Source organism: Syngnathus leptorhynchus, chromosome 1, assembly GCF_054491065.1.
Source record: "Syngnathus leptorhynchus isolate UIUO chromosome 1, UIUO_Slep, whole genome shotgun sequence".
Taxonomy (NCBI): Eukaryota; Metazoa; Chordata; class Actinopteri; order Syngnathiformes; family Syngnathidae; genus Syngnathus; species Syngnathus leptorhynchus.
The window spans coordinates 24,874,043-24,901,298 of record NC_141195.1 but is presented as its reverse complement, the minus strand read 5'-3'; the positions used below and the strand labels follow the sequence as shown (position 1 = coordinate 24,901,298).

The window sequence follows — 27,256 nt, the reverse complement described above, 5'->3', positions numbered from 1 at the left end:
ACAGCTAAAGGTATTCGAGTGCTTAGCAAGTGGTGCGTCTCTGAGGAAGCCGAGTGTGGAACTGTGAAGGACTCCGCTGTGTGATGCCTCCGAGCATCTTTGCTCAGACGAGCACGGAGGGAGACCGAGAATAAAAAAAAACAGTTGTGAAAGAAAAGCACTTGATGTGAAAATGACTTCTCTGATCTTATGAATCACACTTTTGACAGGACACATAAGTCGCCGCTGGGCAATGCAAAAAAAAAACAAAAAACAGAGCCGATAAAAGTGACGAATCAGCTAAAACGGCCCAAGAGCAGAGCAGGAGCAAATGAACTGTCTGTTTTCAAGTGAACGCCATGCGTTTTTATAAACGTCACCATCTTTGCCAGCCGAGAGTGGAAGGGAAAAACTTATCTGATCCACACAGAGAGAAGGTGAGTCTCTGGAGTCCCATTTCCTCACTTCTCCATTATTAGCTCTGCCAGCCAAAGAGATATTGTGCTCAGTGACAAATGGGAGCTGAGCTGCGAGGCACAGACAACGCGGGGGTGGTCCCTTTTCAGCCACCCGTCCCACCTTATCCACCAATTCACTGCGCATCCACTACCTCCTTGATAATTGTGTTTTAAAGCCCCTGATTAAATTTCACAGTCTCCAATGATATTGTTTTTGCCATGAATCCTTATGAAAAATGCTTTTGTGCACCGAGTAGTCGGTGTAGGAGGCAGGAGATGACACTTGGTACACGCCAAGCCTTCAGCGGACGCTAAATTCTTGCCATCAATCTCAGCGTTGTCCTCCGCCCACTTTTGCTGCGTCTTGCAAACAGACATAAACGCTCTTGATATTGGTCAATCTCAACACACCCACAGGCAAAGGCAATAATGTCAAACCATTATGTTTAGACAACCTTACAATTTGAAAAATGTTTTTTTCCACATGAAGACATCTTCATGCGTAATCTTTGTCGATGACCGGTGACTTTGAATATCGGAGCTGTAAAAGATGCAAACGTTAGCCAGAAGTAACCTTTGTTACGTTTCTATGTGAAAAAGATCTCTATTTTAAAAAAGTGTCATTTGAGTATTGACACATGAAGTACATGCAAAATTTGGGGGGTGGCATAAAATGAGTTGGCGGGCCGTGTCTGGCCCCCGAGCCTTAGGTTTGACACCCTGTGACCTAGCATGGACTCATTCGGTGTAGTTTGCTGTCAGATTTTCAGAAATGACAGAAAATATTCAATGTGCATCCGAGATGGGACAACAAACCCGTTTTGGAAATGTGCACTAAAGTGGGGCAGAAGACACATCAGCATGGTTTACACGTCAATGAATGCCAGCGTGAGTTTAATCAATTCACCGGGCCGGGCGGCGAAGAAAATGGCAGACAACGACAGGTTGGAGATGATTGCGGCTAATTTCGCCACATTTCCCGCCGCTGACAGCCCGGCTGCGAGAAAGACATGCAAGGCGTGCTCGACTTTACGCTCGATATTCATGTTTTGAAATCAAAACCATTTTCAACTCTCTTTTAAAAAGGCCCAAGAAGAAACCATTTAAAAAGCACACTGAGGCTTTTTGTTGCCTTGCATTTTTCCTTTCCTTTGTGAGCAAAGAAACGTTTGAAGCCACGAGATATGTCTTAATGATCAGTGCCTTAATGATGACACAAGATCCATTATTAATCCGTTCCAGGCCTCTATTCTCTAAAGGCACCAGCAGCTATTGGTATTGCCCTTCTTTTTTTTTTCTTCTCCCAACTTTGTAAATATATAATGCAACACAGTACTTTGAGGAATTGTGTCAAAACCTTGTTTTCATCTTGTTTTCAATAACATCTCTTTTATTCTTGAAAGGAATAAAAAGTCAAAATAAAATAAATGAAAAAAAGATTACATTTATTATTTTTATCATTATATATAGATTTATATGAATTACTATTATTATTATATATAATTTAAATGTATTTTATAATTAAATAAAATTTAATTATTAATTTAGTCATCTGGAACGTGGTGTTGTTGTTTTTTTTGTTTACTTCACGAGGGGACAGCCACTTATGCAACCCGTGCATACAAGTCATCAAAGTACCTCAGCAACAAAGCAAAACACATTTTGTAAGGAAATAATATAGCTAAATACTTTCAAACCAAAGTAATAAATGACTGCAATCCGTGCAAATTGGATCCAAACACGCTTTCTGCAAGTTCCATCAGGGACGGACGGAATTTATAGTGGGACAAAGCTGCAGTGAAATTGTTGTTATGTTGTAAATAGCACGGAATATATTGAAGTGCACGTCCCCGCTGGGAGACGGCAAAACAAACAACAAACAGTACACAAATATGTACAGGATGAGCGAGAATTATCCGCCTGCCTAATAATGAGCCAAAGATGTCGAAACAGCAAACACATTCGTAGATCTGGCTGGCCGACTGATACGAAAGAAATCAACTATTTATACCTCAGGAGTTGAAGAATCGTTCTGTCACTCAAAGCGGGCCAATTTGTCTGATAAGAACTCAAACTCAGATTCCAAGAATCTGAGAATAGTTTCAACTTGTGACAGTTGATGAAATGATAACCTTGAGAACACGGATAGGAAAATTGTTCTTTGATTCGCAGTTCTCAATGATGAAAAATGGAGATCAATGTCCATTTGTACTGTAATTACCTCCAGCAAAAATGATTAGATTTTAATTATGTCTGTGCGTATGTGTGTTCGACGTACGTGATTAAAACGAGCAAATATCGGGACTGTGTCTAGGGACTCAAGTTGAGACGTCAAACAAAGTTTAACGTGGCTCTAATCCAGACTCCATCTGGCTGTGATTTCAAGTTTCCCCCCAAAAAAAAAAATCATCTATTTAATTTGATAAGAGACCTATACATCTCTGTCAAATCTCATCGGGTGAAGTTGTAATTTAACTGCGCTATCAAATCCTGCAACAACATTGAGCCAGAACACTGCCTTTAACTTTTGGCCTTGAAAACAAAATGAACTGAAAAAGATTCAAGAAATGTAAGTGGAGGTGCGCCGATTCACCGATTAATCGATAATGATTTTTTAATCTTAAAAAAGTTCATCAATTAATCCTTTTGTTAACCGACCTCAATGAGCGGAGTCGAAATAAAACATTTGTGTTTACTTTACAATAAGATGCCTTTTTGCCTATTTTCCAACGTGTTGTTACAAAATAAAAAAAACAGCAAGTGAATCATCGCTATTTCAAATTCTTCGTGTAAAAACACAAATTAATGTCCATTTTAAATAAATACGAATTTAAAACGGGTTCTTTTATCAGATTCGTCAATGAATTGATTAAATAATTGATTATTTAATCAATCTAAAATGTTTTTATTGCATTCATCGATTAAGTGACAAAATAATCAACAGAATAATCGTTTATTTAACAAGTCATTCGTTGCAGATCCAGATGGAAACAAAGCATTTATCTATCTAAAATGTTTTTTTTTTTAATAAGATTCATCGATTCATTGACAAAATAATCAATCGATTATTGAATCAATCGTTAGTCGCAGCTCCAGAAGAACAGAATAATAAAACAGACAGAGACACAAATGCGCAACCGGACGTCCAGCAGCTAAAAGGGGAAAAGCTTGTGAAAGCAGCGAGTCAGTGGCTTGAGTGGATCTTATCAAGGCCATGCAATTATAGCACCTAAGATGCTTTCAACAAGTTATACGCGGCGGGCGGATGAATCTCCCTCCCTCCGTTCGTTCTTCCCTTGGGACAATATCACGCTTTTATGACAAATCCATGGCCATATATCGCCCGCCGCAAACTTACAAACAGATCAACTTTGTAGCATGAAAAACTTTAGGCCTCTCTCGGGCTTTTGCACTTGGCTGAGGCGACAAAAAAAAAAAAAAAATTATGATTCCATGTTGTAGTCTTTGACTGGGATGTCTGCACTCTGTAAGTGTGCGCTTTGAGTGTTGTCTCAGGAAAAGGTCAAGTAGACCTTTTGCTGTGTCCACGCACGCCTGATCGCTTTCTCTCGTGAACATTGTTCTTTTTTTTGCTGGCTGGGCTGCTCTTTGTTGAATTTGAAATCAGCAACGTGCTTTTTTTAACTCGTTCAGTGCCAATGACGGTGATAGACGTCAAAGATATTAACTGGGTTATAATCATTATTCTCTGTATAAAAATTAAATGAGGTGTTCAAAAAGTCTTTTTTTACAATTCAGTCTTGAAAAAGAGGGGGTCGTCTTATAAACAGGGTCGCCTTATATTCGGGCCAATACGGTAATTTACTTCGCGTAACGTCAAAGCAATTATTTTGTGTTATGATGTCATGTGATGAATTTTCTTCACCTCTGAGAATTCTGCACAGTGCTCTCTCTCTATTTTTTTACAAGATGGCTCCTCTTAGGTAGCGTAGCAACCATGCTTTAACGTTGCGTCTTTATGAGACGCTGCCTTAACGGACTGATGAACGTCAAGGCTTTCGGAGATACTTACTTGTGCGTACTCTGAGAGCATGCTTAGCTTTCTTTCATCTATTGATGTGACTTTTCTACAGCTTGAAGTTTATGGCCAATTTATGGACAAATCCAGTACTTTTTCTTGTAACTGCTTTTTAGTGATTCCGGGTAACTTCAAATTTTCCTCGAATAACGATGTCACGATGTAATCTTTTCCAGTATTTCCAATCGTTGTCCAACACTTTTTGGGCGGGGAGTCGCTGCTCTTTCTCATGCACGAAACAACTCATTCAGCAAATCATTAACCCATTCAATGCCATTGACGGTTATAGACGTCAAAGAGATTAACTGGGTTGGCAATGAATAAATCCTGAAATACAAACTCTGACCAACACAATGAATGTTTAAAAAAAATTGGATGAAAAATCCAAAAACTATTTTGCTGTATCCGTCTTGGATTTCGAAGTTGACTCAAAGACCGTATCTCCTAACGAGCTGCTTTTCCAACACGTTGTTGAAATTTCTGGCAACTTTGTAGAACACTTTTGTTGCTTGGCTGCACTATGGAGGACGAGCATGTTTGGAAGTGAATTTTCTATTGGCCACAACTTGACACGCTCTAGGATGTTGTTGTGTTCTGAGTGGAAGAACAGATTTCAGTCAAATGTCCCAAAATCTGCAGAGATTGATGCCAAAACAAGCAACTTTTTGTTTGATTCACACAATCTGGAGCTGGTTGATGACTTTTACGTGGAATTTCTCTCTCGTCTTGAACGTACGGTGACAAGAGGACAGCCTGCTGAGACCAATTTCAAACGGAGATGAGCTGATTGTGAGGCCACGGCCACAAATTGGTGTGGCGAAATAACGCAAATACAACGTGTGCGAAAGTGTGCGTGCGTACTCCGATACTAAACCCAAAACATCCATTTACGAGCACACTCAGCGAGAGCGGAACAATTTCGAGTGCATCAACAGAAATGTAATTAAAAGGGGAAAATAAGGCTTTTCACACATATTTGATCTTTCCATACAAAAAAATTAATTTGGTAGCAGTGACATCAGACTCTGAGCGCTAATTTTGCGCTTATTAAATATGCATAAGTCAAACACAAGCGGGGGGAATTGTGACATTTTTCAAATAAGCAAAAACAGAAATAGATTTGTAGTTTGATGGCAACATTCATTGGCAGAGGAGATTTCCATTTCGCCATCTGGCGTGAAGCAAATTGTGACTGGTGAAAATAATGTTCAACTTTGTTTTGTTTATGACTTGAGCGCAACTTTTGTTTTGTCACGGAAACCTACCCGTTAGGTTCCGAAGGCCCAGCTGCCTCAATCCGTAGTATCCGTCCTGCCTGTAGTTGAGGAAGATGGCGAGCGAATAGCGGCCTTCGTACAGCTTGGTGCCCCTGATGATCCGTAGATTCTCCAGCGGGAGGTAGTCGAACTGGTTGAGAGCCACCAGCACGTAGCCCGTCACCTCTCTGATGGACTGCAAGGAAGAAATGGAGTCAATGAGCTCGGACATTTTTATACAAGATACATTTCAAAAGTGGAAACCGTGTGTTTCATTTGGTCAAATGAATGTGATTATTGTTTTTTATTTGATTGAAATTATTTGTATTCTACATTTTATTATACGATATATTTTATTTGATATATATTTTTTGCATAAAATGAAATTGAGGAAGACATTGGAAAAGAAGTGAGAAGAAGCACAGCTTTCCTTTTGTTAGCTCGTGTCTTTTTTTTTTCTTTGGATGGATCTCCAATGTATTTAATGACACTTTACCTCCCCATTTTCCACTTTCTTTCAAAGCCATGTAAAAGTGTGCTCTATTTTTCTGACCCATCCCAGTGACATTGAAAAGTCTCGGGAAACACCTCTTCCGCTCTTGCGTGCAAATTCCCAGGTGACTAATGATGGGTTTGTCACCAGTCTGGCCTAGGAGAAGGCGCGCACTTGAAAAATGCACCAGTGCTGTAGACTGATAGTTAAGCGCTTGAGGATAATAGCAGGTGTTCCATACAAGCGGCCATAATGCGGCTCGCTGCCAGGACCGGGGCTATTGTGGCACAAACACAAAAGGAAGCAAAACACAAAGTGGAGGTGCTTATTAGCAAGATTACAGCGCGTCAATCATCCAGCAGCATTCATTTCAGTGGAAAATTTGATTAGCATACTTATTACAGAGCTCATGCCTATTGTGAGAAAGTTTTTAAAAAAAAAAGAAATGTTGAAGAGCAAACAAAGTTCCGGCATCTTAAAAATAAATAAATAAATAAATAAATAAATAAATAAATAAATAAATCAAACCACAACAACATTACGTTCTTGCAGGGGTTTCTTGATTCCGCCCCCTGGTAGGAAGTCATTCCCTGCCATTACTTTGACCCCCACTGTGGCCTTGTGTTCACTGCTGGGGGATTGCTGAGCTCAGCCAGCTATCATTAAGTTCCTTCCAAGCCCCCGGAGGCCCACTGAGTCTGCGTCGCCACCCGACCCGCTTGCTCCCACTGTGCGCCCTTCTCCAGGCCGGCCCCCAAGTCCAGAGAAAAAAAAAAAAAGAAGAGCAGAGTTTCCTTGTTGCATAGCAACGTCAGAAAAAAGTCTTCAAGTGGGAGCGAGGGAAGGCAAAAACAAACAGGAAAGGGAAAAATGGAATTTCATGAAAGGATTATTCTGCCCATATCTTTGGTGTAATTGAATTCTCCGCCGGGATTAAATACACCTGCAAAGATGTAGATCGAGGATTTCTCGGCCAATAATTGGTCGGGAAGCATCAGAAGTATGGGGCTAACCCTGCTACACAACGGACGGACGCAGCGACACATGATTGTGATTTTTCTTTCCATCCCACCGCTCCGCTTGTGGAGCAAAAGATTCTTTCAGTTGACCCATCCACAGCAGGTCAAGCCGCATGGTGGGCAAGACCAAAAAGTTTCTTTTGAAAAAGTGCAGAAGACACTTGCTGTTCGGACTCTTTAACCTCCGCAGGTATATGATAGCAAAACAAAAAAAGTGTTTTCCGACATCAGATATGCCGTGAATACAATGTCCTCCAAGGTTGAACTTTTGTAGGAACTCTCAAGCTGCCCGACCATTTCCATCATCTCACCGAAGAAAAAAAAAACACACCGCCAAGCATCGCTGTGAGCTCTTGTGTCACATTTCAAGTGTGTACTTCAGCACTCGAAGGGCTTTTTTGTTTTACTTTTTTTTTTTCCCCAGTGTTGAGGATTGCTGCCATCCAAAAGGAGAACTTTAGCAGAATAGCTCACTTGGTCGGGGATATATGATATAACATAATATATGACAGGAATTATATGATATATTTATATATTTATGTAATGACTTTGTCCTTCCTGGCAGCTCACCTGGATAAATTTGCTTTCATGACATGATTGGTGTCATTGAGCGAAAATTTCCAGTTGGTCTCGAAGCCATCTTGTTAACAATGCAGTCATTTTGCTCGGAGGCAAACGGACCAGAGGTAAAGTAGCTGTCTGAGAGCCTATCAAGAAATCACGCTGTCATCCCTTGTAGTCACTTAAAGGAGCTCGTCCTCACGTGGATTCACAAACACAAATTAGCAATAACTTATGCAAGCAAACTGAATAAAACGGTCGTTTCAGGCGACTTGCCTCGGCGAGCCTTTTTGCCAGGCACCTCGCCGCTGAATATGCAAACAAATGTCTTCTTTTTCTTCTCGTGAACTGCCTCGGGGTAGCGCCCGGGATTTTGCGACGACGCCTTCACAACATCGTTTCAAAAGAAAAAACTATGCTGGCGCACCATTCTACTTTATTGACTGAGAAAGCGTCAAATCAGAAAAAAAAGGATGTTAGTGTGAGAAAAGATTATAGTTTATCTCCTCACACTCTTATTTTACTCAAGTCAGAACCGCACCAGGAAAATAATGAGGTACTTAAGGCCGGCTCGCTACGACGACGCTACAATAACAAAAAACACCTCGCGGCTTTATTGGTACTCGATAACGAGATGCTGGCGGTGAAAAATTCCACAAAGTCACAAAAATGAGCAAAGTTTAAGGACGGGAGGCGGGAAAAATCACGTTTTTAAGCAGAATTAATTGCACACCGGCTTCTGTCATCTGCTTGAGTGGAAGAGTAAACATGGAGGACGGGGGAAAAAAAAAACCCCCAGGTAGGTCTGGCAAAAAAAAAATAAAGATGGATAAAGGGCTGAAATCCATCGGGCTGAGGGAAATCTAATAACGCGGTTACAATACAAGAAGATGGGCCACATGGTGATTACTGCTCATTTCCATACATATAGAGCACTCACTCCGTCAAGGAGAGTGCAGTGGCGCATGTCAGCTCAGCACAGACTGGCAACACTTTGAGCCCACCCCATTGGCGGCCATGCAAGATGATTCCTCCACGTGGCCGCAAAGTCAATGGGCGGGACCTGTTTACCAATTGCTCTCAATGGGCTTGGTAAGAGCGCCATGCACCTCTTCACCTCATGGGGCTATTGGGCTGCTAAGTATGCTGAGAGCACTCGGGTGTGACATTCAAGATTTGGAGGAATCCTGTTCAAATAAAAAAAAAAAAAAGGCATGCCTTTGAGAGAGGCCATTGACTTTGAAATCAATGAAAAATACCGCCCAAGAATACGTCACTGTGAAGATCTCTTGTCGAGGTGGATGTCTTGAGAAAATCTCTCAAATGCTTCCATGCTTAGATGAGCAAAGTTGCAGTAACTTTAACTTTAGACTTAACTGGACTTTCCCCACTAACTCAGGGGTGTCAAATTTATTTTTGTCGCGGGCATTCTTCTAAGCGCCATTATGATAATGAAATAAAAAAATTATTAGACATGACTAATATTTCGGGACAGATTTTAGCCAGCATCATTGAAGTTAACAGACATGGTTTGCTTTCACGGGCCAGATAAAATGATCTAACAGGCCAGAACTAGCCCCCGGACCTTGACTTTGACACCAATGCACTAACTTGTCTCCATACTTTAGTCCATTTGTTGTCCAAAGTGGCAGCATGTTGCGACATTTAATCAAATTGCGGGACTCTGACTTTGGGTTGACACCCTGCCGGCAATTTAGTCTTTCCAAGCGGGCTGGGCTTCAAGCAGTAGTTGAATTTCTCGCTCCCAATGCTGATAGTTATTGTCTCGGACAGGCCGAGCATCAGGCAGAAGATTGTTTTATAAGCGGCTTCTGCGAGGCATCTTGCTTGTCAAGACACATTTACGGTAAAAAAAACAACTTCTCAATTTACCAAAAGGGAGTGTGCGATGGGCGTCATCACACTCCCTCAAACTCGGACACGATGGCAAAACCTTGCGGACATACATAACTCATGAGGTGAGGCCAGAGTGGCAATTCTTGTCACATGAGAAACATAAAAGTGTGAAAAGCTTCAATGAGGAGGTACAAAGCTTATAAATAGGGATGCAACTAACGATGATTAGAACTAATGGCAATTATGTTGACGATTAATCAAAGAATTGAATAAAAAAATGTTTGAATTTACAACCCTTTTAAAAACTGTGCATTCATTTATGTTTTCTGAATTTGAAATAATGATGATTTCCATACTGTTTTGATTTGTTAGTAAATAGCCACCCAAACATGCGGATTATTATAAATGCAAATGGAGGCTGACATATTGGAAATGTTTCAATTAAAATGGCTGTCTTAACGATTAATCGATTAAAAAAAAAAATCATTCTCCAATGAAAAAAATCATTCTCCATTCATTTAGTCATCAATTAGTCGTCGATTAATCGTAGCGGCCATCGTTACAAGAGTTGAAAGTGAAGAGCATCACGGTAGTGTCAGAGGCTAAGTCGGGAATCCAAATGTCCAAGCATGTTTCCTCCTAAACGGCACCATTGGGAGGAAGCTTTGTCAACTGCAAACGCACGCCGCAGCTGTGATGTGAATGAAAACATGTTATGCATGCGTGTGGCGTGATTAGGGAGGCCGTTTTCCCCTCACATGTCGTTGTGACACACAGCACGTTGCGCCGCTGAGCTGCTTCATTACCCCTGAATCAAATCCTAATCGCTGACGGATGTCCCCATTTGTAGCGACACAAGCTACGTGTCTTTGTGTGTGTGTGTCTGTGTGTGTGTGTTTGACTGCAACGCTGTGTGTAGGTGTCAAAGCATTTAGCCAAGATAGTGTTACAATTAAACCAATCGAATCCAAGATACAGAGAACTTCTTGCACTTCAAGGAGGCTCTATCCATCCATCCATCCATCCATCCATCCATCCATCCATCCATCCATCCATCCATCCATCCAATCCATCCATCCAATCCATCCAGACTAATTTCCCATGTTGTCTCATCTTCCCAATTTCTTGTTTTTCACTCACGGGCAGCTCTCAATTCTTCATGTAAACAGAAACAAACACACCTATTTTTTGCATCATCAAAACCGAAGCAACCAAACACACTTGTCAGTCACATCTTCCAATTATTTCCCCCAAAAAAAGAAACGGGTGTGTTGAGCCAGAAATATCCAGATTGCGTCAGCATCAGATCCAGTCGTAAATACCTAGAAATGATATCAGAAATGTTGAGCTCTTGTCTTATATTCATCTTTTCATGTCAAAGCCACAATAGCAAAAAAATAAAATAAAATTAGCCTCACGTTGATGCTCTTTTGTAGAATACACAGCTTGAAAAATGGAATCCTTTCAAGGGAATTCACTCTTTAAGAAATGCGCATGGCACGTTAAGTATCCTGCAGCTACCATTTGCAGCTCCAGTTAGGGATTGTGTGCGCTAAACGGGATTGGATGAGTGCTTTAAATGGCCCTCTCGGCGGCGTGCGTCTGCCGCCATCATTTGCCATCCCGGTAGGCCACTCTGCACCGAGCCCAGACATTTTCAATTGATTTAGTGCATTAATTAGGGCCCTGTTAGCAAGTGTCATGGACAATATCTTACAATTTGATAAGCAAAAGACGCGCCGTGGGATCATGCCAGGGTTTGATTGCGGCCATACCTTTTCATTTCATGGAAATGGCTTTCATTCCACGTCTGCTTTCATCGGACATGATCAGATGAATGGCCGAAGAGGACGAGATAACGTCTGTTTTTGCATCGTCTCCCTGACATTGGCAAAACATAACCTGAGATCAAATGGCCAACTGGTGTCGGGCACTCTGTAGATTTCTCGTTCTGTGGCGTTTAACCAAAAAATGACCCAGTGAGGTTTTTCGGAAATATCTCCAAAATAAAGTTCTTTTTAATATTCCAAATATTCCTCAAAAATTAGCATTTCAATTTTGAATTTACCTTTTATAGCCCTAGTTTGACACCCTGACCCTACTTTGAAACCCATGCTGATGCTGATGTTTTGACAGATTAGCATGTCAAGCTAACGGCTAACGCTGCTGCTAGCGGCACTTTTTGAGGAATTATTTGTGTTAGCAAAGTCGGATAATCATTTGTTGTTGCTTGCTCTTGTTATTAAATGTCGAGTAAATGTGTCGAAACGTTTGTCAAAGCGGAGGTCATGATGTACCGTATAGCGTGTGACTTTTCATTATCTTTAGCACTCAGCTTGTGGCCTTGGACCAACGTGGAGAATCCCCGTCGTGATGATATACGCTATAACAGCAGGTGTGATATTTCCCATGTTAGTCATGTACTTGTGTTGGCGTTATGACACTTCCATCGTATACAGACTGCTTTGTATTTTCCATCAAGTCAACGGAAAAACAAAACAGGTGGATTGCATTCATTCTTCCAGGAAATATGAACTTATCATGAATTTATGTCAGCAACAGTATCAAAGACCTGACTTTTTAATTCAATTGATTTTTCAATCAAACATCTTTAGGATGGTTTAGCTTCTGCTCCTACGCCAAATGAAATTCTATTCTACTTCATATAAAACTTCCAAAATACAATACATTTGAGGCTCGGTAGCAAAAAAAAGTTTTTTTTTGTTTTTTTCTTCATACAACCCTTCAATTACTAAACCATAAGATGCATGCGGGCACCGTGGCTCGAGCAAGCAGGGTGCTAATTAAGCTGCCAAAAAGAGCGATAATAACGGCAAAAAGTGATTTCATTACCGCCGATAGTAGCAACCTTTTCCAAAGCCATCGCTCACAATTATGGCCTGATTATTTGGTGAAGGGATGTCGTTTTAGTCATTCATCGTAAATACTTACAGTACACCGATTTTTACATTTGTACCAAAAAACACGGATCGCATTTGGTATGAAGACATCTCCCTCACTGGTTGGCCTCTTCTGAGACACCAGAACGTCATCCGTCTCTCCGCGTCACTCTGGGCCGGTGCTCGCCGCAGATAAGCCGATTGAAAAGTGTTGCTGTCTACACGCGACACGCCGCGCACCTCGGCGAGCGTGTCCTTCATCCCTCTTCTCGACTCTTTGCGTTTGCCGACATGAGAAGGGACGGACGGGTTGATGATATGTGTGCACAAGCTCCACCGACATGGCCGCTCTGAGCTGAGGCAACCTTGGCATACTGCCTTCATGCTTGCTAGCTCTGGCTGCCATATTGATCGGAGTTTAATGAAGAGCGCGTCCGCATAGGTGACACCATTAGCCGCTCGGGGGCCACTGGGGCCACTTGGCGCACTTCCCCGATTCACTTCTGGGAAAATGGGTCATTGTGAGTGACAGGCAGCCGGTGGCCAACTAACATGGAGAGTGATGCCAGGCCAAGGCTTGGTGATCCCTTTTGATCAGTGGTGATCTTTTCACATGGACTTTTCCGATGGTGGAGGTTTGAGGAGTTCACCCCGGCGTCACTACGCACTGGATTGGCCGCCCTCTTGTGTGATGAAATGATTAAGAAATTACATTTTTAGGTGTGAAGCCATGCGTAAATAGCATATACATACAAATATGTTTTGTATGTAATTTTGTATTGGCAAAAAAGTTTCAAATGTTGCTTTTGACTGAATTTGGTTGTGGAAATTGTGAAAATAATGAGCAATTCAGTCATTCGGGGAAGAAAAGTTTGAATGGTTTGACTCAAACGAGAAATTTTGAACGTTTAGGATTAATTTGTAAAATGTCTCATTCTTTGCAGCGGTAGTAGAAGTATAAGTAATAGTAGTAGTAGTAGTAGTGAAATACTTCTTCGTTTTTGTCTGCTTGACTGTATTACACTGCCCTCCAGTGGCCAAAATGCACACATCAGGAGAAGCCATATTGGTAAATGGTAAACGTTTTGTCAATTGTATTGCACTTTACCTAATTTTTCTACAGTAAAAGTAAAATTAATGAAAGGAAATAAAGCATTTTTTCAAATACTCTGCACATAGAGTCAATGCTGATGAAGATTGATGTATTATCTCACAGAATGACGGGGGAATAAAACAAATATGCAGGTGGACACTATGGGAAAGTCAGAGATCCGCTTTGAACCTAAAGTGGTCGCTGAGCCGACCCATCCATCTAACTGTCAGCGTTTGTCCCGTTCATTGCTCTCACCCGCTCCATCACTGCGTGGCCGTCCGTGACAGAAGCAACCACCGCTTAACACCCCACCCCCATACACACACACACACACACACACACACACACACACACACACACACACACACACACACACACACACACACACACACACACACAGCTGCTATTTTTGTCCGCAGTTAAACTGCCACCCCAAAATTTCCTCGAGCGGCCCAGTGTCATTGGAATTCATTTATAAATACGATTTATTCATGCACCGACTGTCTATTTGAGTGCTAAGAAAATAATACAAATGGTCCAGTCGTAAATGTGTAACTTCAGGTAAGTCAGTTTTGGTCAAATGTTGTCCTGTTTTTTTGTACGCGAGTAGTTTTGCGTATTTTTTTCAACAAAAGTATGTTTGGAAAAAAATGAACATTTAATTCTTGCTCATCCAACTGAGATCACAACGTGCTGGTGGACAATAGTTTTCTCGATCTGGCGATTTAATCAATCATCAATTAACTCATGTACAATCTAACAAATTAAATAATCATGACTAAAGACCCTATCCTAATCATTTCAAAAGAAACGGTATCAAACGAAGAGGAACACATTCATCATAAAAACAGGTGAGTAATAACGGGGGTGTCTCTGTGACAAAGAGTTGCCATAGCAACCGTCTAAACTCCAAAGTTCTGACCCCTCTCGCATCCACTTAACAATCCCCAGATGTCTAATTGTTTCCCTAATGATGCTGAGCCTAATGGGACTGTTTATGGTGTTCATTTTATAGCGCTGGCCCAGTAATTAGACTGCACGCACTTCATTAAACAGCATGAAGTGAGTGGATGGCGCACACATTTATCTGTCCGTGGTGCTGAGCGGTCCCGCTGACTCTGTCCATGGTGTTGAAACCACAGTGGCCTCAAATTGAACTTTACAAGCCATTGTTGTGATTTAGAAGTTGTCACCCCATTGTGCATACCTGCACCGTTTAATTGCACTTTTGTTCATCGTTAACATTTAAAGCAGCTGCTTTAATTAGAATTTGTGGTCACGCAATCATAATATTTGGGAGGTACTTTTTACTCAGGCAATGTAGAGACCATTGAATTTTCTATTTTTTTTTTAATCTGAATAAAATATGAAGCCAGTCCCTGCTCGGAATATTATAACGGATTTTGCCATGGTCATGAAATCCCAGATTAGATTATATTAAATGCAGTGAAATTTTGATTTATGAGTACCTCATGTCATCTTTCTCTGTTGAAATAAATGATACAGAACAAATACGCAGTATTTTACTGGATACAAATTTGAATCTTAATACCGCATTCAAATCGCAAGTTAACAATAAAAAAAAAAAACAAGGTTCATATTTTTAATGAAATAATACGTACGTACAAAGGGCATTGTGCTACTCCTGGTAAACGCATATCGGCCACAAGGGGGCAGTATATTCATGCATTGCTAGGTTGTCTTCCTTGCAGCTAGTCGTGACAAAGTGCCATTCATGAACAAACTCATATTGACATTCAGTCCTGAATGTACAATTTTGAAGGTCTCAGCCATGTTTGCCTCTTGCAATATTTACGACATAACAAGTGAGAGCTTTCCCCATTGTACTGTAAACATTTCTATGTGTCGCTCTCCATGGTGCTGAAACCCGTAAACCATGTTGATTTTATGTTTCTCTCCAGGGCGGCCAACATGATCAAGAAATTTGATCATGGATCATTCATTGTTTTCCTACCTTGAGGAAAGAGAGGTTGCGGTTGCGATCGATGCTGGTTATCTCCAGATTGCCCATGACAACTTCGCAGTTCTCGTAGACCTTCTTCAGGGAGCGGTACTGCTGATCCAGATCTGAGAGGGTGCTCAGCTTGTTCTCTGTCCCGGGACAAACTGGAAAAAAAAAAAAATGAACACATGACTTCAAAAAAATAGGAACCAGTACTTGGTGTGAACTCCATACTTTGAAAGCGAGACATTTTGAAAAAAATAATAATAACAATCTGAATATGAGAGGAAACAAAGGTGTACAGACTGTCGCGTGGTTGAAGTGGCTCGGATTTCATACAACACCCATAGCTCATAAACTCCTATATTGCTTTATAGATCGTTTGCTCGGCAAAGATTAGTGCGCTGGCCTTTCCTCACTGGGTGATTCTCCATATTGCTGTGGGTACACCCGCAATGGCGGCGAGGCGAGGGGACCTGGCCTACAGTGATAAAGGAGATTTGCTGACCATGCGCGCTGATGAGTTATTAGAGGGGATGATTTCGGATCGGCTACAAAGAAAGTCGGAGAAAGGATATAAAATAGCTCCGATCAATGAAAACCTTCGTGTATGTGTGTGTGACTGAAAGGTGAGCAGACGTGTAATAACCCATTATTGGAACTCACTTTTGTGTGTGCGTGTATGCGAGCGCGTGTGTGAATGCGAAACAACCCTCAAAAATCAATATCACACAAAAACACACGGACACAATTAAGATTAAATGAGCATTTAAATAATTAGCACCATAAATTCTTCTTCCCCAAAAAATTATCTGTCAAATTTATTTCAATTTTTTTTCCAAGTAAAAAATTAAATAGAAAAATTAAATAGATACATTTATTAATTAGTGTTTTAGGTCCAAAAATACAAGCTGTGTTGAGCAAGGTTATTTCCAGGATGTGAATGATGACCTGAAAATTCCTGGTTGACTCCAGTGTCATCGCCTTTTCCATTTCTTCTTCCATCTCTTTTATTCTCTCCTTCCATTTTGGTGCTTGTTTCTCGCTGAGTTTGAAAGGCTGACACAGCAAGTTGGACAGGAAATGAAAAGAGAAACAGAAAAGGTGATGACCTCACTGGGTTTGAGCTGGAGAAGCTAATTGAGTGGGCGACGGGCAGCTGGCGGGGTCAGACCAGCTGCATGTACACGACCCGCGCGAACGGTCGAGATGCTTCCGAGATGCGGATCAAGATCAGAGGGCGGGTTTGCTACAAAATTCGTGATTTGAAGAAAATCTCTTCGGTTCAAGTCACTCCATCACGTGTAGTCCAAACTCTTCAACACACTTTAAAGTTTTATTCCAAAATGAGGTAAAAGACCTGACACAAATTTCATTCATGGCACCCTCAGCTGATGGAACAGTAAAACTTGAATCAGGAATATGACATTTATGATGGCTTGGGTCGTTTTTTTTACATGTAGCGGTTAGCGGCACACTAAATAGAGTCGGCGAATGTGACCCGACGGGTGCTTTTTCTTATAGCGGCGTTCCATGCATGTTTAGAGAATATGACTTGACTCATCTGGAGATTAGCAACCTTGCAAACAAAGATTTTTTTTTTTTTTTTAAATAGAGCAACGTGTCAAACTCAAGGCCCGGGGGCCAGATACGGCCCGCCACACCATTTAACGTGGCCGGCGAAGACAAATCATTCATCGACTAGAAATTGTCGTCACTTGAAAAAAATTGAAATATTGTAGCAATCTTTTTAAAATATTTGAACTTTTTTTTTTTTTTTTTTTTACTAGTGTCTGATTTCAAAAGTGTGCATAAGGTAAGGCGTTTACATTCATATTGGCCAACCCTTTCCACAAAAATGACTTTGACACCCCGGACTCCTTTTGATGCACTTATTCCGTGGACCTTCCGCCACAATTTAAAACCAGCACAAGCACAAACGTAAGGAGAAGGAGGGGCTTGTCATGACATGTGGAGGCGAGATCCTCAGATCTTGTAACCTTTCATCACTTCCTCCTAATAAGGGTGTCTTGGATTCCGGGAGAATGTGAGGTCGAATCGTGCCCGACAGCCCCCGGGGGCAGCTGCTACCGAGCCGGCAGGGGTCCAAAGGTGTCAATCATATTCTTCTTCCTCTTTACAATTTTTTTAACAAGTATCTCTGATTACATATGAGCGTTGAGTGTCTGGATTTTTTGTTTAGTGAGCAAGGATGGTTTATATCCTGGCAAGAAAGCACCAAGGGCAACCCGGAGTTGTTGTCTTTACTTCTCTGGGTCTTCTGAAGACGGCAAACACGCCGCTCATCATTCCGGCGGCCTTCGGGGCGGACGGCGATGTAGTCGATGAGGTGTCGGAAATTCAGAAGAAGAAGAATACGTCGGTGAATCTGTTGAACTTTTTTCTTTATGACAGAAGAGTTTGCCGCCGATGACAAGATGATGTCGGGAACAATTACTCAACAGCGGCGTCAACATTTAAGTCTCCGAGGAGTTTGCGTTTTGACAGAATATGAGGCCTCTTTCTTTTTTTTTCAGTTTGTGCTGATGAAGCGAAAACCTTCCAGCCACGACACGGTTCTCGGCGGTGGATAGCAACCTTTCTGTGCTGATCAACCTCAACGATTTTTTTCCCCCACAAAGACGAGATGGCCGTCCAAATAGAACGAGCACGTGTACATAAAGCCGAAATGTCATTGTTTCAAATAAATGCCAATCATTTGACAGCGAGTGACAATGGTGCAGGTGGGGAGGGCGGAGCTATTAAAAAAAAAAAAATGCACACGTGCACGAGTGGGTGTGCAGGTTTGTGCACGTGTGAAAGGTTTAATGAGTCGTCACCGCGTATTCTAGCCAGTGGCTTCTCTTTGTGGGGAAATGAGCTTTATAGTTAATGTAGCACAGAAGGCCTGCGTGAAATCTTGCCTGTGTGTGTGTGTGTGTGTGTGTGTGTGCGTGTCAGTTTAAGTGCCTTTGCTCCAAGCCGAATATTAGTTGGAACCATATGGGAGGAATCACAATGAAGGAAGGTTGTGTGTATCAATATGCGGGCACGCTAAAGATGTGTGTGTGTGTGTGTGTGTGTGTGTTTAGCATCGCCCTCCAATTCTAAATCACATCGGCTTCACTAACTTCCCAAATACAATCTGTCGTCAGGGTGGGTGCAAAGTCGAGTGGCGTGTTTGTAATGAAACGCTCATATGCTGTGCTCGTGCACACACACACACACACACACACACACACACACACACACACACACACACACACACACACACACAATGGCGGCAGTGGTGGTTTCCCAGAGGAGGAAATAAGTTGGAGTTGGATGTAATGAGCAAGCAAAAGGCAAATGAGCCCTTCAGTGTGACAACTCCTATCTCGACACAGACAGGATGCGTCAAGGGAAACACGTTATTGCAGCGAGAATCCAAAACGGCGTTCATTCCGAGCTTCATTATTTTTTTTTATTTTTTTTTCCCGCCTATTCCCTCCCCAATCATTGTCCCGCTCACACTTTTGCAATTTCGTCTCTTCCCTCCGTGATCCTTGCGCCTGACCATTAACTAGTCTTAATGGCTTAAGAGTCTCAGTTGTGACGCAATTAGGTAGATAAGTTGTCACTTGAGAAGCATCGAAATATTTACCTGAAACTCGGTGAACTAAACTCGAGTGTGCTGTCGTAAAAATAAATAAAGAAAGAAAGAAATATTGAGATATTTACCTGAAACTGGGCGAACTAAACTCTAGTGTGCCGTTACAAAATAAATAAATAAATAAATAAATAAATAAATAAATGAATGAATGAATGAATGAATGAATAAACGGAATCAAAATCGTGCTGTAGAGCTTATCTATGTTTGTAGCAGGGGTCATGAATGACATTCAATGGGAAATATTGCAATATGACCAGATCTGAGTTTGAATAGCAGCCCAGAAGCGATGGCGTCGGGCCTGGAAAGGTTTCACAACATTCTCAACTAGAATTGGCAATTTCTGGAGAAATTGCGTGTGAAGGCGAAGGCACTTCACACTATTGTGGGACTCGAAATGATGATTAAATGACATAAAATTGGTAAATTGATGATTAAATAAAATAAAAATGTTAAATTAATGATGATGATGAAAATAATTATTAAAGTGATGTGTTAAAATTGAATGAATGAAAAAAAAATATTGGTCAAGCCGGATTCGAACTCGCACGGGAACAGCGCTCGTGCTTCAAATTCCAGTCTCTTCTTACTGAGCTAAACAGCGGCTTAGTGTTGCTGTGGTGGAATGATGATATTAAACGAGAAATAAAAATGGTACATGCCGTTAAAACGGTAAAATGATGTTTTTAACTTAAAATTAAATGAAAAACTAAATGAATGATGAAAATAATTGTTAAAATGTGTTAAAATTGAATGAATGAAAAATTAATGAATAAAAAAATTATGGCCAACCGGGACTCGAACTCGCTCGCGGACGTGGCTCGTGTTCTTAGGATCATTGTCTTCTTACTGAGCTAAACAGCGGCTTAGTGTTGCTGCGGTGGAATGATGATATTAAACAAGAAATAAAAACGGTAAATGCCGTTAAAACGGTAAAATGATGTTTTTAACTTAAAATTAAATGAATAACTAAATGAATGAATGGAAAATAAATAAATAAAAAATAAAAGAGTTAAATAAACGAGTTAAGGAAAGAAATCATGAAAAAAGTTGTCAGATGTCAAAATTCGAACTTGAACGTCGCTCGTGTCTAATGCGCCATTAAGAATGAATGGGGGATTTTAAGGCACAAATTTGCTAATTATGCAAAAACGGTAAATGTTATGAACAAATAAAATACTAGCAGTCATGCCGTGAATTTTTGGAACGTGTGAAAGTTGGAATGGAGTGAATCGGTTAAAGCATGTGGGAGTAGTTAGGTGTCAAAAAAGTGGGAGGAATAAAGTAGGATAATAATAAGAAGAAGAAGAAAAACTAGAATTGGCAATTTCTGGAGAAATTGCGTGTGAAGGCGAAGGCACTTCACACTATTGTGGGACTCGAAATGATGATTAAATGACAGAAAAATGGTAAATTAATAATGATGATTAAATCAAATAAAAACGGTAAATTAATGATGATGATGAAAGTAATTATTAAAGTGATGTGTTAAAATTGAATGAATGAAAAAAAAATCATGGCCAAGCAGGATTCGAACTCGCTCGCGGACGTGGCTCGTGTTTAGGGACCATTGTTTTCTCACTGAGCTAAACAGCGACTATGTGTATTTTGTGGTGGAATGTTGCTATTAATCAAGAAATTAAAATGGTGAACTTTAAAATGGTAAAATGATGTTTTTAACTTAAAATTAAATGAATAACTAAATGAAAAATAAAAACGGTAAATTAATGATGATGATGAAAGTAATTATTAAAGTGATGTGTTAAAATTGAATGAATGAAAAAAAAATTATGGCCAAGCAGGATTCGAACTCGCTCGCGGACGTGGCTCGTGTTTAGGGACCATTGTTTTCTCACTGAGCTAAACAGCGACTATGTGTTTTTTGTGGTGGAATGTTGCTATTAATCAAGAAATTAAAATGGTGAACGTTAAAACGGTAAAATGATGTTTTTAACTTAAAATTAAATGAATAACTAAATGAATGAATGAAAAATAAATAAATAAAAAATAAAAGAGTTAAATAAATGAGTTAAGGAAAGAAATCATGAAAAAAGTTGTCAGATGTCAAAATTCGAACTTGAACGTCGCTCGTGTCTAATGCGCCATTAAGAATGAATGGGGGATTTTAAGGCACAAATTTGCTAATTATGCAAAAACGGTAAATGTTATGAACAAATAAAATACTAGCAGTCATGCCGTGAATTTTTGGAACGTGTGAAAGTTGGAATGGAGTGAATCGGTTAAAGCATGTGGGAGTAGTTAGGTGTCAAAAAAGTGGGAGGAATAAAGTAGGATAATAATAAGAAGAAGAAAAATAAAGTAGAATAACAATAGTGTGAAGGCCTTCGCCTTCACACTAATAAAGTAGAATAACAATAGTGTGAAGGCCTTCGCCTTCACACTAATTAACACTCGGCTCCCTTTCACGGACGGCCACGCTCATCCATCTCGCGTTGAATCAATAAGCCTTCACCGGCGTGTGCCTGCGCGGCGATGTAAATAGTCCAAAATCTGACATTTGTCACAAATAAAACAAAAGGTCTTCGATATAATCAAGAGCGAGAGCGGCGCCATTCGTCAAACAATCTATAGCCTTATTAAAAAGGGCCAATAATTTAGCGGCTCAAGATGTATTTCCCTCTCCCGTCGTAAAGTAACAGCGTCGCAGATGTATTGCTATCGACGACATTATTGCAATGATTGACTTGACGCCGGCCGGGAATGCAAAAATATCTTTTCAGCTGGGCTTTATTAAACACCTTATTTTATTGCAAAAGAGCGTGGTAGCGGAGGAGGATAGTTATGGCGTACATAAAAATGAGAAATGAAATTACGAAATTGTGACCTTTGCGTGTTCATCCGGCAAGATTGACGACGACCGCAAATGGCTGATGATGACTGCAAAATGGGAGATGGCAACTAAAGAATGCAAATTGTTCATTGACCAAATTAGAAATAAATTTAAAAAAAAACACAAATCGACAAAATGAACCTCTCATAGTGCAACCGCAACAACTTTGACAGACTGAGATGATGATTTTTTTTTTTTTTAAAGAGAGACACCCCGGAAATTTTTTTTTTTGAACTAAAATGAATTCTAATAAAAACTAATAAAGCCATTCTGGCAACAAGTAAGTGAAAAGAAAAATACTGGAAACACAATAAAACACGCACTGCTAAAAGCAAGTCAGTTACCTCATTAAACTTTGACCCGCAGCTGCAATCATTAATGCGAGACTGGGGGATTCTCCACATCCCAAAGTCTCGCCAAGTCAAACATAGTCACACCACTGGAGCTTAATTAAATTTGGGATCGTTAAAACTTTCTCCAAATGCGTTACGGCCTGACCGAGCCAGTCGTGGACAATGCATCAATATTTCATGCTTTTGGCATTTTTGACCAACTCGACTACTTTGGAAATTTGGGATGAAAATCGCTTACTGTGGGATTTTGATGCACTCTACACGCACACACACACACACTGATTGATCTGAAATGGGCCCATACCGCAGGGCCGGGCCGCAGCTTAGCTAGCTAGGAGCCTTTTTTTTCCTTTGAAATGTGTACTTTAAGTGACAAAGCCCCAAGTTGCCTTCTCAATTATGTTGTACAGGTGCAGTCAGCTATAGCGAGTAATTGCATTGGGTGTTGGGCGCTCCCCGAGAAGGACCGCCAGCTCGTGGCAGCCTTGTCACGGGCTCCTGAAGGATACGCCAACGTGTGCGTGTGCACGTTTCATGAAGTGGCTCGTGCGCTCTCGCTCGTCTTTTACTGCAGTTCTTTTTTTTTTTTTATATATATACATACTCAATCGATGCTGCGTGTTTTCCCATTGGGTCTCGAAAAGCTTCAAAAAGCATCAAAAAGCGTCAAGTCCGAGCCTCCATCTGCATCCCCATATCCGCCAATGAGCGTTTTGTTATGTCATAGCACCCAGAGGGATCTTCAAAGGGCAACGGGGAGCTTCAAAGCTGTGGATCGAGGTCAGAGGTCACGTTGACTGCATAAGTTCTAATTTTTTGCCACCCGACATGGAACTTTGCAGTCCGAAGGATCTTCAAAGGAACGCAGAGGCACGTCCTTCTCTGAAGTCCAATATTTCAGACTTTGAAGAAGAACGGCTTCAAATTCCAAACAGGACAGCCGTTGTCACTGGTGCACGCCCAAACTGGCGGAGAGGCAAATGTCCGCGGGCACCGCCGCCACCTGGTCCAGATGCAAAATAAAGCACAGATGTGGCCGTTTAATTAGCCTCGCCAGAGGTGCCGCCGCATTATTACCCTGTCGTGCCTGGAGAGAGCGCCCACGTTTTGACAATTGTTTTTTTTTTTTTTTTTGTCCAAGCTGGAATGAATCCAACAGCGGCGCAGGTTGATTATTTTCGCGGAATGAACCAGGACGACAACGGGTGTGATAATACATCTCGGCGGAAAGCGAAACCGAATGACCTAGTTGGGAATGAACGGCGCCATAAAGGAGAACTGATGGACATTGGGGAACATGGCGCTAACGATACGGTTACGCTCACTTTCTCATGGTCCCACCTAATGAAGCTCACGCGCCAGCCGCAAACACGCACATTTGATGAGGTTCCGTAACGAGAAAGAACGCGGCGTTCCCGGCACATCTTCACGTTGCTCTCTAAAGGCACCCCGTCAAGATCAAACGTGGGAGTTGAAGAGGACGTCAGCTTTTGCTAAAAGTGATGGCGTGTCAAGTGGGCCGTGGCGCTCGGGTCCATCTCCGAGCTTCTGGGTTGGCCTTGTCATCATCCAGTCTCTTTGTGGGGGAGCCCAGCTCAGAGAACGTCTGCCAGATTACACGAGTCTGACACACAAACGCTTTGCCATGCTTCCGCGCTCGTATCTCCTTGTCTGCCGCGTCCCGCTAATGTGAAGAAGACCCAGACGGGAGAGAGTTTAGCAGTGAGCCCCGCAGACCGCAACCAGTCATCGGGGAAAAGATGACAAAACCATGCATTATTTAGAGCTCGGTGCCACTTGCTAACACTTTACTGAAAAACTGTCAACACGCAAACGTCACATTTAATGGGATGCTGAAAGCCTGCGTCACTTTTCTGCTATTGCTAGCAAAAATGTACACAAGATCACTTTGTTCCCCGTACGGCGATGTGAAAATATGTCAAGGTAGCTTTGTGCATTTTGTCCCTCACGCATCTGTCATTTCTTAAGTTTATGACCAAAAATATTGACAAAATGGTGAGGGAGGTCATCACTAGCTGCTAGCTAGCTACTTTCTAGGCTACATGCAGGTGACAGCTAGCTTGCGCTCTCTTCCTGCCAGCCAACATTGTGAAAGATCACGCCATTTAACTTGCGATTGGTCGGAACAGGTGTCCGTCATTTGGACTTAAAGCCAAAATAAGATGAAACTGCAGAACCATACACACACACAAAGGAATTGTTAGCTGATCTTCAGCTTTGTTGATCAGAAAACGGTTCTCTTAAGTCGAATTCGATAGGCTCACCCGTGAAGAACATAAATAGATGGATTATTACTGTCGCGAGCCTATCGAGCGGACAAGAGTTGGGGGCGGGGCTTAGGGCGCCTCGGTGTTGGACCTGTGGCCTTTAGTGTGCGGGCCATATCGATGTCCACGCAAATCAGAGAAAAACAAACTTCCAACTTAGTTATGAAATCGAAAAGCTGCCGTATTCATTTCAGGGATCAACACGCGTCTAAAATGCCTGAGAGGTTTTTTACGAGATGAAGAAGACCCTGAAAACGAGAATAAAAACAGTGACACTGCCATAATCCCAAAATGAATGGGAGTGTTTGTCTCTTTTCAAGTAGGGCTATTTTGACCAAACAGCCCCATAAAGCATGAAGAACAGGGCCTCCAAAGCGTCTGCGTGAGCACAATCGCACTGTGTGGCTAAATTAATTTCCTCCAGTCTGGGTGGGCCGGCGGCTCGTGCGGATGCCAAAACAAAAGAAGGCGCCGGTGCGTGGCGGGCGAGCGAGCGGCACAGCACAGCTCTGACTTATGGCCCTTAATATTGCAGACAGAAATCAATAGCAGATCTGTCATCTAACACATGTATGAGACTTTAAACTTGATCGATCTGACAGGGGCGCTGGTGAAATACAGATAGCGATAGAAGCAGAGGAAGCCTCTCAGGACCGTAAATCAATAGTGCCAGAGTCCTTCGGGGGGCCGCCGGGACTGAATGAAATTACAGTTTATCTCATAACGGCCGCATTTGATTTGCATGCAGACTTATTTCACGCCGCTCGGCTGCGCCGTTCATTTTGTCTGCACTTTGTCTGAAAATGACACACTTGATTCCAATAGGAATATTGAAACAGCTGTCAGAGTAGATCATACAAATGAAAAGCTGCCCAAAACATTCAGCGACTATATATATATATATATATATATATATATATATATATGTAATAATAATATAATATAATATATATATATTATATATATATATATATAATATAATATATATATATATATTATATAATATATGTAATAATATAATATATATATATATATATATATATTTTTTTTTTTTTTGTTTTTTTTGTTTTGAAAATTATATATATATGTATGTTTATATATATATGTATGTATACATATATATAATTTGCAAAAATATCTCTTTTTTTTAAATAAATAAAAAAAATACATATTTTAGATTATAAAAATTAAACAAAAAAATTATTATATATATTATTCTTCTGATGAAATATTTATTGATTCATTTGGAACGGGAATGACGTCAATCGGTTTCATTGAATGCGTCCTTGAGAATTTTTTTTTGAATTTTAGGGGAAAATCTGTCTTTTTGGCTGGTGAATTCAAGTGGAGAAAGGTGAACCTGTTTTGTTCATTGGAGTGTTTACAATAAAGTGTTCAAGAGCATATGTTGAAGATCCCACCTCAATTGCGACAGTCGAAAAGTTTGTTCCTTCAAAAAAGTTGACTTTTTGTCTTTCGCCCTCCTTGAGTGTATCACTGGCGCACGATTAACGAGCCCCCCGCCGCCATTCATTTAGAGACCTGATCTTGTCATAAAGCATGCGCTCGGCCGCTATTGGGCCACGGCAGCGGCCAGACGCCAATTTATGAGCTCGCTCTGTGTAGACAGAATCACAGCTCTGTGATTTAAGCGCCTTTGCAGCTTCTTTGTTCCTTTTTTTTTTTTTTTTTTTAGCTGGAGGGACGGAGTGAGCAAGCAAGGCCACCTGACCTTCACCTAAGAAACCCAACGGGCGGCCTCCCGTCTCTCGTCTCACGTACGGCATTGAGGAGAACATCCAGAAGTAAAATGCGAGTTAATTTGAATTCATCTGAGAGCAGATTAACTTTCAAAAGCCCAGTGAGGAGATGTCAAAAGGCCAAGAGTTCTTTTTAATTTTATGTTTGGCTGATCTGACTTGTCAAAGGAGGCGTGAAAACTATACGGGCGCTACAGCTTGAATGAAAACAAGCTCAGCTGAGCGTGAAAGGTCACCGCTGACCTTGAGATAACATTTTCAATGAAATCTTATGGCTTTCATTAGCGTGTTGAGCTAACACTCGCGTCATCAAGTTCAATTGACCGTGTCCGATGGAAATTGCAATATGGAGATACACGTATGTGGTCATCATAAATCATTTCTACCTTTAAGTTCACATAAAGTGCTGTAAAGAGGAATAAAATCCACCCTTTTTTTTTCTTTTTTTTTATCCCACTTCAAAAATATTTCGTATGGCATTGACTCAGGATCGAGGCCAGTTTAAAAAGTGACTGGAGGAAGAACAACACACACTGTGTGACTGCAGCTGCCGTAAAAATACTTTTGTGTTACACTTACAGCAATCGAGAGGGAGGTCACAGGAGTGGAAATCAATCTACTTCGTGGAAAACGCAAAAAGTGCCTTCCACTTTCAACCCCAGCAGGGAAACAACAGCAATCCATTGCTTGGCTTTTTTTTTTCTCTGTGATCTCCTCCAAGTCTTTTCTTTGACTTT

The 27,256-nt window shown here is 41.1% G+C and overlaps 1 protein-coding gene across 7 annotated transcripts in view; it reads right to left on the bottom strand.

Annotated features, from left to right (window-relative positions):
• The window catches only part of LOC147062988 (receptor tyrosine-protein kinase erbB-4-like), a 118,051-nt gene that overhangs the window by 52,970 nt on the left and 37,825 nt on the right, over window positions 1–27,256 (bottom strand). For all 7 annotated transcript variants that reach the window (XR_015066896.1, XR_015066903.1, XR_015066912.1 and 4 more), the window contains exons 2-3: window positions 15,631–15,782; window positions 5,742–5,928 (exon numbers count right to left, since the gene is read on the bottom strand). Coding sequence is in view for 4 of the 7 variants with exons in the window: in XM_085917780.1 (XP_085773906.1) it covers window positions 5,742–5,928; window positions 15,631–15,782 (339 nt within the window). In the remaining 3 variants the exon portion in view is untranslated. The remainder of the gene's footprint in view (window positions 1–5,741; window positions 5,929–15,630; window positions 15,783–27,256) is intronic.